Source organism: Fringilla coelebs (genome assembly GCF_963513975.1).
Source record: "Fringilla coelebs genome assembly, chromosome: 29".
In the NCBI taxonomy this organism is placed as follows: domain Eukaryota; kingdom Metazoa; phylum Chordata; class Aves; order Passeriformes; family Fringillidae; genus Fringilla; species Fringilla coelebs.
This window is the reverse complement of record NC_140055.1, coordinates 1,081,299-1,097,258: the sequence shown is the minus strand read 5'-3', so window position 1 is coordinate 1,097,258 and position 15,960 is coordinate 1,081,299. Positions and strand designations below refer to the sequence as shown.

Below are 15,960 nucleotides of genomic sequence, written 5' to 3'. Positions count from 1 at the left end.
CCTTCTCCATCCAATTATTTGGGGATTTTGGGGGTTGTTATTTATATTATTTATTGTGTGATTCCATTTTGGTTTCAATTCTTGGCTTTCATTTAAAAAACAACACCCTCAAACACCCTTCCCTCCCCGTTTCTGTCTGTCCTTGCTGCTCTTTTCCCCAGCTGCATCCCAAGGCTCCCTTTGGTACCTGAATCTCAGGACAAAATTAGGGATAAAACCCAGCATGGGCCAGGTGGATGCTGAAGCTTTAAATGAAAGAGGAAAAAGAGGTTTGGGGGTGGTTGGAGCTGGATGGTGGAAGATGGGGATCCCCAGAACAGTTTCCCATGGAATTTTCTCTCCCAGCTCCCTGTTTTTCCTTCCTCCCTGCATTGTGGGCAGACACTCCGTGCCCAGCACCGTCTCTGATGATTTTCCTCCAGGATCTTCCCTCCTGCCATGGCCCCAACTGACCCCGTCCTGGCTTGGAGCAGCTCCGGGCTCAGAGCCTCCAGGAAATTCCTCTCATCTGCCAGGTGCCAGAGCCAAAAGCTTTTCCCGGGAACCTCTGCCAGGTTCCTGCTGCAGGAGGAAAATTGGGGTGCACGAGCTGCAGCCTCCAAAGCTGGGACTGCCCCAAAAATCGGGGGGGAAATAACACCAGGAATCAGAGCTGGCACTGGAGCTCCGTTGAGTTTTCCGTGTGCCTGGGTTGTGTCAGGATTTCTCCTGCCACCTCGGCTGCCTCGGGCTTTGGGGTGCCCGGAGCCCTGGTGGCACCGGGGGGTGGCACAGGGAGCCCCGGGGTCACCGTCCACCTGCTGCCCGCTGTGGGGTGGGGGGCTCGGCGAGGCAGGGACGGGGCCGGCTTGGCCGAGGAGCCGGTGCTGGGCTGGGAGGAGAAGGCTCCGTGCTTCTGCCGTGAGTCACCGAGCAGCTTCTCCCGCCGTGTGCCCGGGAGGGGCCCCGGGCCCCCTCCCGCCCCGCTGCTGACGGGGTTTGGGGGTTCCCCTGCACTGGGCAGCGCTTGCGGGACCCCAGAACGGCCCGTCCCTGACGGGGTCGCCGGGTCTGTGCCCCCACCCCACCGTTGACCTTCTGGGGTGCCTCAGGCCGCCCCTCGTCCCCGTCCGCCTGCGGAGCTCCCGGCCCCGGGCTCCCCCCTCCTTTCCCACCGCCGGTACCGGGACGGAATGCCGGGATCCGAGAGGTCGGGATGAGCGGAATGCCGGGCCCCGAGGGGCGGGATGCCGGGGCAGGGATGCCAGGGGAGGGCGGGATGCCGGAGTGGAGGGCGGGATGCCGGAGCCGGGCCGGGCGCTCGGGGCTCTTTCCCGGGCCGCTCCGGCCCCGGCGCTCCGGGCCCGCCCGGCCAAAGTCCCTGCGCCATGAGCGGGGCCCCGGGCGGCCGCCGCCCGACCTTCCCCGGGCTCCCAGGTAGGGCCGGGGCCGGGGACCGGGGGTTTTGGGGAGGCTCGGGGCGCTCGGAGCCCCGCACCCAGTGTCGGTCCCCGCAGGGGAGCGGGTGCTCGAGGAGGCGGCGGGCGCCCGGCAGCGCTGCGGGAACGGCGGCGGCTCCGTCCCGGGGACGCTGCTCTGCACCAACCGCCGCCTCGCCTTCCTGCCCGGCCAGGTGCGACGGGAACACCGGGAACACCGGGAACAGCGGGAACGGGGCCGCGGGACCCCGCGCCGCCTGCCCGGGGGGGATCCCTGTCCCGGCGCGACCCCATCCCAGCGCATCCCGATCCCATCCCGGCGCATCCCGATCCCATCCCGGCGCATCCCGATCCCATCCCGGCGCATCCCGATCCCATTCCAGCGCATCCCGATCCCATCCCGATCCCATCCCAGCGCATCCCGACCCCATTGCGGCCCCATCCCAGCGCATCCCGATCCCATCCCAGCCCATCCCGGCTCCTTGACTGCGGAGCCTCCTCACTGCAGGACACAGCGGGGGACAAGGGACATCGGTCCAGGTGTCCCACCCCCCGCTCCATCCCCACCTGCCCTCCCGGCACTGGGGGGACACTCCGGGGCAGTTTCCAGCCCTCCTCACTCTCCCGCAGGCTCCCGGCTCCCGTGGCCGCCTCCACTCTGAGGACGAGGTGGCCCTGCCCTGCATCCACAAACTGGTGGCAGGTAACGGGGACACCTGGGGACACCTGGGGACACGAGGGATGAGCCGGGCGGGTCTCGGGGCTCAGCTGGCCCTGACAGCCTCATCCCCCCGACCCCAGCCAGCAGCTTCTCCAAGCCCAAGGTGCTGACGGCCGCCTCCACCCTCAAGTTCATCCCGGAGGAGCTCGCCGTGTTCTGTCGGGATTTCCGCCTGCTCCGCTTCTCCTTCCCCGAGAACGGCTTGGCTCCGCAGGCGTTCCGGGTACGCCAGGGAGGGGCAGAAGCGCTGCAGCCCCGCTCTGGGGTACCCCGCGGTTCCGAGGAAGCCCGGGGGGCTCCCAGCTCACAGCCCACCGCTGGCTGCCCTCGCAGGTGGCCAATGCCATCGCACAGGCACGGGAGGCGGCTGCGTGGCTGGGGGATGCTGCTGATGGCTGGGCCAGCGCTGGAGAAGCCCCGCCAGAGGAGAAGGAGGATGAGGATGAGGATGAGGATGGGGAGGATGGCTCGTCCACCACGCGGCTCTTCGAGAGCCTGCGGGACTGGGAGGAGGAGCTGCAGCGCCTCGGTGCTGCGGGCTGGAGGGTGAGCGCCGTCAATGAGCGCTTCGACATGGCCCCGAGGTACAGCCCCCAACGCTGCCTGAGCCCCCGCAAACGGCACCCGAGATCTGGGGGACCCCACCCCGTGTCCCACCTTCCCACAGCCTCCCCCAGTACCTCTGGGTGCCCAGCGGGCTGCTGGACCACGACCTCAAGCGAACCTTTGCCCACTTCCAGGAGCGACGGGTGCCTGTGAGTGCCTGGGCAGGCCCTGGCAGGGTGGGGGGCACTGGGGAGGGGGGGATGCGGGGGTGTCACCCCGTTTCTCTTTGCAGCGTTTGTGCTGGCACCAGCCGGGTGGGGGGGACCTGCTGAGAGCTGCCAGCTTTCACCCGGCCTCAGAGCCGGGCAGCGAGGACGTGAGGTGGGTGCCAGGGGGTCTGGGGTGGGGGGCTGAGGGTGTGCCCCGGGCTGGCACCACCTGGGGGTCCCTGTGCCCCCGGGCTGGCACCACCTGGGGGTCTCTGTGCCCCCCAGGTGCCTGGAGGAGCTGCTGCTGGGGGGTCGTGGGCCCTGCGTGTTGGCTGACACGGCCGAGCTGCCCACGCTGGCCGACATCCAGCTCGCCCACCTGAGGCTGCGGGCGCTCTGCCTGCCAGGTAAGTGACACCAGGGGGGACCCCAGGGACCCCCTAACCCCCCGGGGGGGCTGGGCTTCCCCCCCTCTGAAACCCCATCCCGTGGGATGCAGGCGCAGTGGCAGAGGAGAAGTGGCTCTCAGCCCTGGAGGCGACGCGCTGGCTGGACCACGTCCGGTGAGCCGGGGACAAGGGGGACTTTGGGGTGTATTTTGGGGTGTAGGGGGCATTGTGGTGGGTGCATGAGCCACCCAAATGGGTGACTGTGACATTTTGGGGTGCCCTAAACCCCTGCTTTCACCCCCCAGCTCGTGCCTGAGAAAAGCAGCGGAGGTGGCGTCGCTGCTGGCGGGGAAGCGTTGCTCCGTGGTCCTGCAAGGTGGGGGCCGAAAAAGGCTGGGAGGGGGCTGCAAAGGGAACCCCCTCCTCACCACTTTGTCCCCCCAGAACCCTCGGATCGGGACCTGAACTGCCTGCTGGCCTCTCTGGTGCAGCTCCTGGGGGACCCCCATGCCCGCTCCCTGCCCGGCTTCCAGAGCCTGGTGCAGCGCGAGTGGGTGGCAGCCGGGCACCCCTTCCCACGCCGCCTGGGGCTGCTGTGCCAGGACAGCCCCCGGGAGGAGGTGAGACCCCCAGTGCTGTCCCTAGCCCTGGGAGGAGGTGAGACCACCCCATCCCCTATTTCCCCCCCAGGCCCCCGTGTTCCTGCTCTTCCTGGACTGCACGTGGCAGCTGCTGTGGCAATTCCCGGCGGATTTTGGCTTCACCGAGGCTTTTCTGCTGGCGCTCCACGACAGCAGCTTCAGCCCCTACTTCAGCACTTTCCGCTTCAGCTGCCAGCGCCAGCGGGGCCACAGCGGCCTGGTGAGGGCAGGGGAGCAAGGCTGCACCCCCAAAACCCTCCCACTCCACCTCTTCTTCCTTCTCCTTACTCTCAGTGTCTCCATCCCCATTCCAAACTGGGCATGGGCACCCCCAAACCCTCCCATTTCACCTCTTCTTCCTTCTCCTCACTCTCAGTGTCTCCATTCCCATTCCAAACTGGGCATGGGCACCCCCAAACCCTCCCATTCCACCTCTTCTTCCTTCTCCTCACTCTCAGTGTCTCCATTCCCATTCCAAACTGGGCACGGGCACCCCCAAACCCTCCCATTCCACCTCTTCCTCTCCTCACTCTGTTTCTCCATCCCCATTCCAAAATGAGCACAGGCACCCCCAAACCCTCCCATGTCACCCCTTTTTCTCCTCACTCTCAGTTCCTCCATCCCCATTCCAAACTAGGCACAGGCACCCCCATTTCACCCCTTCCTCTCCTCACTCCGTTTCTCCATCCCCATTCCAAACTGGGCATGGGCACCCCCATTTCACCCCTTCTTCTCCTCACTCTGTTTCCCCATCCCCATCCCAAACTGGGCACCCCCAAACCCTCCCATTCCACCTCTTCCTCTCCTCACTCTGTTTCTCCATCCCCATCCCAAACTGGGCACCCCCAGATCTCCCATTTAACCCTTTCTTCTCCCCCTCCATGCCTCAGATTCCCCATCTCAAACAAGGGACTGATTTCCCAACCCTTTCCCCCTGCAGCTCCGGCTGCCCAGCCAGACCTACAGGCCCATGGGGGGCTGGCAGGACCCCGGGGGGCACAGGGGAGACCCCCGCCCCTGCAGCTTCCCCCCGGTGTGGGCCTGGGGCCGGCGCTACACGCGGCAGCAGCGGGAGCAGTTCCGGAACCCCGCGGGACCCCCGGGCCCGGCTGAGCCCCCGAGCCCGGGCACGGTGAGTGGGGGGCTGCACCCTCCCTTTTTCCCTCAATCCCTGTTATTTCCCCCCATTCTGCCCCTTTTATTCCTATTTTTTCACCCCATTTCCCCTTCAAAGGAAAATCCCAAAAGGGGATTTTTAAATTCCCCTTTTTGTTTGCCCCTAATTTCTCCTAATCCCAGTTTTGCTCCTTCCCCAGCCCGCAGACCCCTGCCCAAAGGGGGGGCCCAGGCTGGTGCTGACTCTGGCTAAGGGCTCCCTGTGCCCCCACCCCCTGCCCTGGTGGAGCCGCCCCCCAGCCCGGGGGTCCCCCTCAGGCAGCCAGGGGACACAGGGGGGGCTCTTGGGGACACGCCAGCCCCCCCCGGGGCTGCTGCTGCCCTGCACCGCCGGGCCCTGCGTGCGCCTCTGGCACCGCTGCTACCTCAGGGGGCTGCCCCAGGAACAGGTACGGGGAAACTGAGGCACGGCAGGGGGGCTGGGGGTCATGGTCTGGGGGTTCCAGCACTGTCCTGATGTTTGGGATGGGGGTGAGGATGGATGGATGATGGATGGATGGATGGATGGATGGATGAATGGATGGATGGATGGATGGATGGATGGATGGATGGATGATGGATGGATGGATGGATGGATGGATGGATGGATGGATGGATGGATGGATGATGGATGGATGGATGGATGGATGGATGGATAGATGGATGGATGATGGATGGATGGATGGATGGATGGATGGATGGATGGATGGATAGATGGATGGATGATGGATGGATGAATGGAGGGGCAGACCCCATGTCCATCCATCCCACCCTGTCCATGTCCCTGTCCTGCACTGGACATGTTCCCATCCCCGTGTCCCTGTCCCACGATGAACACTCCACCCGTGTTCTGGTCCCCGTGTTCCCGTGCCCTGTGTCCCTGTCCCATGATGAACACTCCACCCGTGTTCTGGTCCCCGTGTTCCCGTGCCCCGTGTCCCTGTCCCACAATGAACACTCCACCCGTGTTCTGGTCCCTGTGTCCCCACACCGTGCTGGCCGTGCTCTCCCTGCAGCGTGGCCGCTTGGCCCCATCCCTGGCCGGGCTGGCTGAGGAGCTGCAGCTGCTCCAGGACCGTCTCCGTGCCTGGAACCTGCGGAGACCCCACTGAGAGCCCGAGGACACCTGAGCCCACCCCAGGATCGCTGGGGCCTTGGAGCTCTGAACCGCCCGCTGCCTCCGGCCGCTCCCCACAGCCGCCCCCGGCTACCTCTGGGTGCTTGGCACTGCCGGGAAGGACGGAGCGGCTGCTCCCGAGGTGTCCGCGATGCTGGACGGACGCTGCGGGGTCTCGGTTTTCCATTAAATTTGTGCTGCCTCCATGAGGCTCCAGGAGCTCAGGGATGGGGACTGGAATGGGGATGGGATGGGGACGCTGCGGGAGCTCAGATCTGGGACCTGCGGCACTGATGGCCCTCCTGGCCGCGAGGGCCATGTTGCGAAAGAAAGGCCATGTTGCGAAAGAAAGGCCATGTCGCGAGAGAAGGCCCATGTCGCGACAGAAGGAAGGGCAAAGGCCCCCCTCGCCCACACCCAAGATGGCGGCCGCGCCTTCCCCTCACAACACCACTTCCGGCCCGTCTCACTGACGCCGTGCTCGCGCGCTGACGTCACGCGCGTGCGTACGTGCGTGCGGCGCCGCGCGCGCCGAGCGGGACAAGATGGCGGCGGGGCCGATTTCGGAGAGGAACCAGGGTGGGAACGGCGGGACGGGCCCGGCGGCACCGGGGGCACGGCGGGACTGGGGGAGCGCTGTGGGCACTCGGGGAGGGACACCGCGGTGGGGCTGGGGAGGCCTCGGGCGCGCCGGGGTGCTGTGGGTACATTAGGGGCATTCTGAGGGGGGGATGAGGGGTCCTGGAAGGGGCTGGGGGGGGGATTTGGGGTTCTCTGGGACATGGAGGAGGCGCTGAGGGGGATGAGGGGTCCTGGAAGGGGCTGTGGGGGGGATTTGGGGCTCTCTGGGACACGGAGGGAAGCGCTGAGGGGGATGAGGGGTCCTGGAAGGGGCTGTGGGGGGATTTGGGGCTGTCTGGGACATGGAGGAGGCGCTGAGGGGGATGAGGGGTCCTGGAAGGGGCTGTGGGGGGATTTGGGGCTGTGTGGGACACGGAGGGAGGCGCTGAGGGGGATGAGGGGTCCTGGAAGGGGCTGGGGGGGGATTTGGGGCTCTGTGGGACACAGAGGGAAGCGCTGAGGGGGATGAGGGGTCCTGGAAGGGGCTGGGGGGGGATTTGGGGCTCTGTGGGACATGGAGAGAGGCGCTGAGGGGGATGAGGGGTCCTGGAAGGGGCTGTGGGGGGGATTTGGGGCTCTGTGGGACACGGAGGGAGGCGCTGGGAGGGATGAGGGGTGGTGGAAGGAAAAAGAGGGGCTGGGGGCTGATGGGGAAGGGCGGTTGGGGTCCCAGTTCTGTTCTGATCTCGGTTCCTCGCAGATGCCACCGTGTACGTGGGGGGTCTGGATGAGAAGGTCAGCGAGCCCCTGCTCTGGGAGCTGTTCCTGCAGGCTGGGCCCGTGGTCAACACTCACATGCCCAAGGATCGGGTCACGGGCCAGCACCAGGGTGAGGGAGCCCCAAATCCAGCGAGCCGGGGGTGGGGGAGAGGGGGGATCATCCTCTGTCCCTTGGGAGGGGGTTTCTCTTCAGCTTGGTTTTAAGGGTCTCTCAGAATCTGTCACATCTGAGCTGGCTCTGCTGTGTAAAATTAACAGGGTGGGTTTTGAGGTAGTGTTGGAAACAGAGAAAAGGTTGTAAAAAGGTAAAATAACAAAGCTCTTACAGAGAAAAAGCTGAGTTAAGGGTAAGAGGTTCTTCCTCTTGCTAAACACTCCACTCCCTTTGTTCTCTTATTTTTTTAGTGAATTACTTAGGTGGGATTTTTTGGCCTTTAATTGGCAGCCCTAAGTCTGAGGCAAAATCTTAAAAGTCTCATGAGGTGTCTTTGTACCAACTTGAGGAGAGAAACTTCTGGGCTTTTTTTCCTTTTTTAGCAGACAAAGAATAATTTAGCCACTCCATCAATGAGAGGGGCACATTCCTTACGTGATGGGTGCCATGGTTTAAATGAAGTGGGGATTAAATCAAGTATTAGGTGGTATTAAAATAAAATCGGGGGGGTTTAGTGAATAATTAATGGGGCTTTCAATGAGCTGGGGGTTTAAATCAGGTGGGAGGATTCTGTCCTGAAATCCTTTTGAGGTCCAGGATTTCTGTCCTCAAATCTTTTGGATTTTTGTCCTGAAATCCTTTTGGATTTCTGTCCCGGATTTCTCTCCTGAAATCCTTTTGGGGTCCAGGATTTCTCTCCTGAAATCTTTTGGATTTCTGCCTGAGATCTCTCTCCTGAAATCCTTTTGGGCTCCAGGATTTCTGCCCTGAAATCTTTTGCATTTCTGTCCAGGATTTCTCTCCTGAAATCTTTTGAATTTCTGTCCAGGATTTCTCTCCTGAAATCCTTTTGGGGTCCAGGATTTCTCTCCTGAAATCTTTTGGATTTCTCTCCAGGATTTCTCTCCTGAAATCCTTTTGGGGTCCAGGATTTCTGTCCTGAAATCTTTTGAATTTCTGTCCAGGATTTCTCTCCTGAAATCCTTTTGGGGTCCAGGATTTCTCTCCTGAAATCTTTTGGGTTTCTGCCCAAGATTTTTGCCCTGAAATCCTTTTGGGGTCCAGGATTTTTGTCCTGAAATCTTTTGGATTTCTCTCCAGGATTTCTCTCCTGAAATCTTTTTGGTTTCTGTCCACGATTTCTCTCCTGAAATCCTTTTGGCCTCCAGCATTTCTGTCCGAAACCCTCTTGGGATCCTCTCAAATCCCTTTGAGGGTGTGTTGAGCCCCTTTGGTGCCCCCCAGGCTACGGCTTCGTGGAATTCCTGAGCGAGGAGGACGCCGACTACGCCATCAAGATCATGAACATGATCAAGCTCTACGGCAAACCCATCCGGGTCAACAAAGCCTCGGCCCACAACAAGAACCTGGACGTGGGCGCCAACATCTTCATCGGCAACCTGGACCCCGAGATCGACGAGAAGCTTCTCTACGACACCTTCAGCGCCTTCGGGGTCATCCTGCAGACCCCCAAGATCATGAGGGACCCCGACACGGGCAACTCCAAGGGTTACGCCTTCATCAACTTCGCCAGCTTCGACGCCTCGGACGCGGCCATCGAGGCCATGAACGGGCAGTACCTGTGCAACCGGCCCATCACGGTGTCCTACGCCTTCAAGAAGGACTCCAAGGGCGAGCGGCACGGCTCGGCGGCCGAGCGGCTGCTGGCGGCGCAGAACCCGCTGTCCCAGGCAGACCGGCCGCACCAGCTGTTCGCCGACGCGCCGCCGCCGCCCTCCGTGCCCGCGCCCGTGGTCACCGCGCTGGGGCCGGGCGTCACCCCGCCAGGTGGGTGTGAGGGGGTGGGTACAAGGGGCTGGGGCCAGGTGTCACCCTGCCAGGTGGGTGTGAGGGGGTGGGTGTCACCCTGCCAGATGGGTGATGGGGTGGGGCTGGGTGTCACCCTGCCAGGTGGGTGATGGGGTGGGTGTCACCCCGCCAGGTGGGTGTGAGGGGGTGGGGGTCACCCTGCCAGGTGGGTGATGGGGTGGGTGTCACCCCGCCAGGTGGGTGATGGGATGGGTGTCACCCTGCCAGGTGGGTCATGGGGTGGGTGTCACCCCTCCAGGTGGGTGATGGGGTAGGTGTCGCCCCGCCAGGTGGGTGATGGGGTGGGTGTCACCCCACCAGGTGGGTGATGGGGTGGGTGTCACCCCGCCAGGTGGGTGATGGGGTGGGTGTCACCCTGCCAGGTGGGTGATGGGGTGGGTGAGAGGGGCTGGGGCCAGGTGTCACCCTGCCAGGTGGGTGATGGGGTCACCCCGCCAGGTGGGTGAGGGGGTGGGTGTCACCCCGCCAGGTGGGTGACGGGGTGGGGCTGGGTGTCACCCCTCCAGGTGGGTGATGGGGCCAGGTGTCACCCCTCCAGGTGGGTGATGGGGTGGGTGTCACCCCTCCAGGTGGGTGATGGGGTGGGGGTCACCCCCCAGGTGGGTGATGGGGTGGGTGTCACCCTGCCAGGTGGGTATGAGGGGGTGGGTGTCACTCTGCCAGGTGGGTGATGGGGTGGGTGTCACCCCTCCAGGTGGGTGATGGGGTGGGGCTGGGTGTCACCCTGCCAGGTGGGTGACAGGGTGGGTGAGAGGGGCTGGCACGGCCCGGGCACTGAAATCCTGGGTGGGTTTGCAGGGGGGCCTCAGTGGATGGAGGAGTGATGGGTCTGACTCTGTTCTCAGAAGGCTCTTATATCATATCATATCATATCATATCATATCATATCATATCATATATCATATCAAATATCATATCAATCATATCATATATCATAGCACATTACATTACATTATATTACACTATGCTATATTACACTATGCTAATTACACTATGCTGTATTACACTATACTGTATTACACTATACTATATTATACTCTATTATAGTATACTATACTGAAGAATATAGTTGAATATAGAATATATTCTATATATTCTACATAGAAGATATAGTTGAATATAAAATTTAGAACCTCATTAAGTGGTCCAGCTTGCCCTGGTTTGGGTGGAGTGTGGTCCTGGTTCTATTTCTCCCATTTGCAGGCCCTTATCTAAATTATCTAAACATGGGTCCTGTAACCAAGGCTGTTATCAGTTATCCTGTATCCTGTTATCCTGTAAGGTGGCTGTTATCAGTTTTGCTTTTTGGGTGAATGAGGTGAGGAATTCACGGCTCTTTAACTCCCTCTGGAAAGCAGCCACAGGGATTCCCAGCTCTCCCACCCTGCCTGCATGTTTTTGGGGTTATTTTCACAGAAATTTCCTTGCTGTGTTGCAGGCCTGCCTCCCCCCGGCTCCTTCCCGCCGCCGGTGCCGCCGCCCGGGGCGCTGCCCCCCGGGATGCCCCCGGCCATGCCCCCCCCGCCGATGCCACCGGGCGCCGGAGCCCCCGGGCCCCCCTCGGGGGCTGCCCCTGCTGGGGGACACCCCCCTCACCCACACCCCTTCCCACCTGGAGGGATGCACCACCCAGGTATGGGGCTGCCAGGGGGCGGGCATCCTCCTCTCTTGGTCTGCCTTTTCTGCTCCTTCTCACTTCTCCTTTTCCCTCTCCCTTCTCCTCTCTCCCTTCTCCTCTCTCCCTTCTCCTCTCTCCCTTCTCCTCTCTCCCTTCTCCCCTCTCCCTTCTCCTCCCTCCCTTCTCCTCCCTCCCTTCTCCTCCCTCCCTTCTCCTCCCTCCCTTCTCCTCCCTCCCTTCTCCTTCCTCCCTTCTCCTTCCTCCCTTCTCCTTTCTCCCTTCTCCTTCCTCCCTTCTCCTTCTCCTCTCCATCTCCTTTCCTTTTCTTCCCTTTTCTCTTTCTCCTCCTTTCCCTTCTTCCTTCTCTCTCCTCTCTTCTTTCCTGTCCTTTCTCCTTTTCCCCTTCCCTTCCCTTCCCTTCCCTTCCCTTCCCTTCCCTTCCCTTCCCTTCCCTTCCCTTCCCTTCCCTTCCCTTCCCTCCCCTCCCCTCCCCTCCCCTCCCCTCCCCTCCCCTCCCCTCCCCTCCCCTCCCCTCCCCTCCCCTCCCCTCCCCTCCCCTCTTTTCCATACATTTCAATTCCTACTAGACAGTGACACTTCAAACATAAATTATTTCATTTCTGAATTACAACTAATTAACTGACTGGTCCATTTAAGGAATCAAGCACGTGGCATCCAGTAATTTTTTTTTTTTTTTTTTATAATTATCAAAATAGTGAAATATATTCTGAGTGGGGGTTGTGATTGCTGAAGGATCTGGGGAATTCAGAAGGTTGTTGCTGTCTGGGAGGCACCTGGGCAGGGAGAGGGTTGGGAGGTGTGGGAGGCAGGGACATGGGAAGGAAGGCAAGAGCTAATTTTGGCATTAATAATTGAATTAAACCAGTTTTTTTCCCTGATTCCCCACATTTTGGTCCTGTGGTCCTCTGAAGGAGCTGTGTCTGCATCTCAGCTCTGTGTTCAAAAGCACCAATTTTGTGAAATGTGCAGTTTAATGATTCTCTGGGATTTGTTTGATCCTGTGGCTCCAGAGCCACCCTAATTAGGGAGCTTTGTGTGATCCTACTCTGGCCATGCCAGGAACAGATGCTGCAGGGCCTGAGCAGAGCTAATTACACCAGGCCAGGGAAAACCAGGCTCAGGAGGAAAGAATCATTTATTTATTTGGGTTTTTTTTAATGGGATAACTGGGAGAAGGGAAATTTGGGGGAACCCCCAGTCAGAGCAGGGCAGCCTCCAGCTTGGGATTGCTTTGGGAACTTGTCCAAATTCTCCAGGGATGGGGATTCCTCACCCACTTGCATCCAAGCCCTTTTCCTCTTGCTGCAAACCCAGTGTTCCCTTCTCTTTAACCCCTTTTTGGCAGCACAAACCCCCTCTGCACCCAGGATTTCCACCCCCAGCTGCAATTTTGATTCCTGGGGGGGCTTTCCTGGCACCCCTAACTCCATCCTCCCCCTAGGAATGCCACCCATGCAGGTGCACCACGGCCCCCCTGGCATGGGGCAGCACCACCCAGGACCACCAGGCTCTGGAGGGCAGCCCCCCCCCCGGCCCCCCCCAGGAATGCCACACCCAGGACCCCCCCCCATGGGGCTCCCCCCTCGGGGGCCACATTTTGGATCTCCAATGGGTGAGTGGGGTCTGGTTTGGGGGAGGAGGAAGAAGAGGAGGGGTGTGAAGTAAAACCTGGGGGATCTGGTTCCCCCCTTCCCCACTTTGGGGTCTTCACAGGGCTTCCTCAACCCCCCCCCCCATGGGGATACCCACAGCTTTGGGGGGGTTCTGGATGCCCTTTGTGCCCATGGGGGTCTTGGGAGAAATTCCTGATTCTGGGGGGGAGCACCAAGCTGGGTGTGGGTGGGGTGTGGTGGGCACCTCCAGGGAAGTTTGGGCTGGTGGATCATGTTCCTCTAAGGGGTTTTGGGGTGCTCTGTCCTTTCCCCCTGGCTCTGACACCCCCCTACCCCCTGTTTTTGGAGCAATTTTGTGATTTTGGGGAGTGTTTGCCAAGCTGGGGAGGGGATATGAATGGGATGGAGTGGGGTGGGCACTGCCAGGGAATTTTGGGAGGTGGGTTTGGATCATGTTCCTCTAAGGGATTTGGGGGGCTCTGTCCTTTTATCCTGGCTCTGACACCCCCCCCTGCCCCCTGTTTTTGGAGCAATTCCTGATTCTGGGGAGTGTTTGCCAAGCTGTGGGGTGGGGGGGCACCTGCTGCATGTGGTGTGGGTGGGGTGTGGTGGGCACCTCCAGGGAAGTTTGGGGTGGGGGATCATGTTCCTCTAAGGGGTTTTGGGGTGCTCTGTCCTTTCCCCCTGGCTCTGACCCCCCCTGCCCCCTGTTTTTGGAGCAATTTTGTGATTTTGGGGAGTGTTTGCCAGGCTGGGGTGGGGGCACCAAGCTGGGTGTGGGTGGGGTGTGGTGGGCACCTCCTGGGAAGTTTGGGAGATGGGTTTGGGGTGGTGGATCATGTTCCTCCAGGGGTTTTGGGGGGCTCTGTCCTTTCCCCCTGGCTCTGACCCCCCCTGTCCCCCCCAGGTCACCCCGGGCCGCTGCCGCACCACGGGCTCCGCGGGCCCCCCCCGCTGATGCCGCCCCACGGCTACAACGGGCCCCCCAGGCCCCCCCCCTACGGCTACCAGAGGGTCCCTCTGCCCCCTCGACCAGCTCAGAGACCCCCTGGAGTCCCCCCACGAGGGCCCCTGCGGGGACCCCTGCCCTGAGAAGGGGGGAACTCTCTGCTCCCCATCCTTCCCCAGCCCTTGGTATCAACATTCCCACTCCTGCAAAGGGCTGGGGGCCATCCCCTGCTCCTCCCTTCCCTCCCCATTTCTTCCCCCCATTTGTTTTTATTTTCTTCCCTCTCCCCATCTCCTCCTGTTTGTGTTCCCCTGGAAGCTTTTCCAAGCTCCTTTTTACTGGATTTTGTTGGTTTTGTATGGAAAACAGTGGCCACCCACTTGCAAATAAAGGATTTAGGAACCAAAAGAGTTTCTGGATTGGGACTGAGATCTCTTCCCTGCTTGGACCATTGGGAAGAGCCTGGCTGGAGGGATTTGGGGCAGAGCTGAGCCATGGTCTGGTCCCTGCTCCACCTGGAAGCCTGGAAGAGTGTGCTCTCTTCAGCTGCTCCAAGGAATGTCTGGATTCCCATTCTTGAGCTGCCCAGATTCAGGGAGCTGAGGTTGGACTGTGGAATATTTTGGTGCTAAGGTAAAGTCAAACATTCCCCTGGGAAATCTTCAAAATCTTCTGCCCCTGGGCAATGCCAGAGCCTCCAAGAGCTGTGAGTTTGTGGGGGGACACAGAAGTTGGAATTTGCTGCTTCCTTCCTTCTTCATCCCTTCTTCATCTTCTTACAACCAGGTGGGAGCCCTGGGGTCTGGATGGGATAGAAGGAGAAGGTTGGAACCCCCTCCTGATCCTCCACATCCAGAAATGTGGGGAGAACCCCACGGGGACTGGTGGAGTGAGTGGATTTACCTGTCAGGGGTGGGAATTTGAGTTCCCTGTGGTGCTGAGCCAAGGGCCTGAAGAAATCTCCAGTATCCAGAGATTCCTGTCTGGATGCAGAGAGCCCCAGGGTGGCATTTCCCTGCTCCTCAGTCCTGGATCCACCAGGATTGCCCCAGGGCAGCCAATCTCCCTGCATGGACATCATCATCATCATCATCAGCATCATCATCATCATCCCCTTCTCCCCTGCAGGCATCCACTGTCACCCCATTTTATCCCCTCATCCCTGCTGTTCTGTCATTCCCAGTTACATCCTCTCTTCCCCCTGACTGCAATCCTTCCTCAGCCCTGGTTTTCTCCCCTTTTCTCCCATTTTTTCCCTGGTTTTATCCCATTCCCCTCAGCTCTTTCCCACGTTTTGGGCTGGATGGGACAAGAGGAGCCATTCTCTGTCCTGCTGCCAAGTCTGGTCCCTCTGATGATCCACAAAACCGCCCTGGGGGCTCTGTGGTGACAGTGGCACATGAGTCACTGGAGCTCCTTTGTCCCCTCCCCAGGGCTGCTGATCCCTGGAGGGCACAGCCTGGGTCCTGGTGCTGCCCATTTCCTCCACTGCCAGCTTTGCCCTGCACTTTCACCCCTCTTTTAGGATTTTTTTCCAATTATGAATGTCACAATTTGTTTCTCAGCTTGTGGATTTCTAAATCCTTCCCAGTGGAGATTCTCATCCTTGTTTTTCCAGTTTGAGGGCTGGAAGTGCTAATCTTGGATCCTGACAGAGTGTGAGGCACCCTGGAAATTGGGGAGGGGGGTTCAGGGAAGGTTGGGGCTCTGGGAATGTTGGGGTGCAGGATGAAGGGGCTCTGGGAACACTGGAATGCCAGTGAAGGAGGATCTTGCTGGTGGGGTCACCCCAAACTCCCCCACTCTGAGCTCCCAGGGGCACCCAGCACCCCACAGCTTTTTTGGGGGGGTTGTGGGGCTGGAGAGCTGCAGCTCGGGAATCCATCCACGGGAAATGAGTGCTGCAACATCTCCAGCCCTAAAAATTCCCTAAAAAAACAAATCCCTCGGGGGCTTTTTGTGTCTGACCAGCCCAGGCGGGGACGATTTGATCCCAAAAAATCCCAATCCATCCCCGCGGGGGCCGTGACTCAGCCGTGACGGGGGCGGGGGGCGGCAGCGCGGGGTGGGGGCGGGCTGAGCTTCACCGAGAGCTCCGGGGGGAGCCCCGGTCCGGTGCCCCCCCCCCACCGCACCCGCCGCTCCCCGACCTCCCACCCGCAGCCTCCGGAGCGGCTCCGTGGCGGCGTCTCCATCACGGGAACGCCGATCCCGGGGAGCTCCGTTTGCGCATCCCGG

At 60.6% G+C, this 15,960-nt stretch overlaps 2 protein-coding genes across 2 annotated transcripts; both read left to right on the top strand.

The window, feature by feature from the left end:
- The first annotated feature begins 1,286 nt into the window (after positions 1-1,286).
- MTMR11 (myotubularin related protein 11) lies at positions 1,287-6,314 on the top strand. Its single transcript, XM_084223417.1, has 15 exons — positions 1,287-1,416; positions 1,497-1,612; positions 2,049-2,121; positions 2,220-2,362; positions 2,473-2,723; positions 2,807-2,894; positions 2,978-3,066; positions 3,180-3,301; positions 3,394-3,457; positions 3,589-3,659; positions 3,728-3,903; positions 3,974-4,144; positions 4,865-5,056; positions 5,241-5,489; positions 6,096-6,314. Exons 1-15 carry the CDS (start codon positions 1,368-1,370, stop codon positions 6,189-6,191), a joined length of 1,950 nt encoding a protein of 649 aa, XP_084079543.1. The 5' UTR covers positions 1,287-1,367; the 3' UTR covers positions 6,192-6,314.
- A 397-nt stretch (positions 6,315-6,711) lies between these two features.
- On the top strand, positions 6,712-14,124 carry SF3B4 (splicing factor 3b subunit 4). The gene is made up of 6 exons (XM_084223207.1): positions 6,712-6,775; positions 7,518-7,646; positions 8,937-9,479; positions 10,960-11,154; positions 12,602-12,772; positions 13,681-14,124. The coding sequence occupies exons 1-6, from the start codon at positions 6,742-6,744 to the stop codon at positions 13,863-13,865; spliced, it is 1,257 nt and encodes a 418-aa protein (XP_084079333.1). The 5' UTR covers positions 6,712-6,741; the 3' UTR covers positions 13,866-14,124.
- Positions 14,125-15,960: the final 1,836 nt, after the last annotated feature.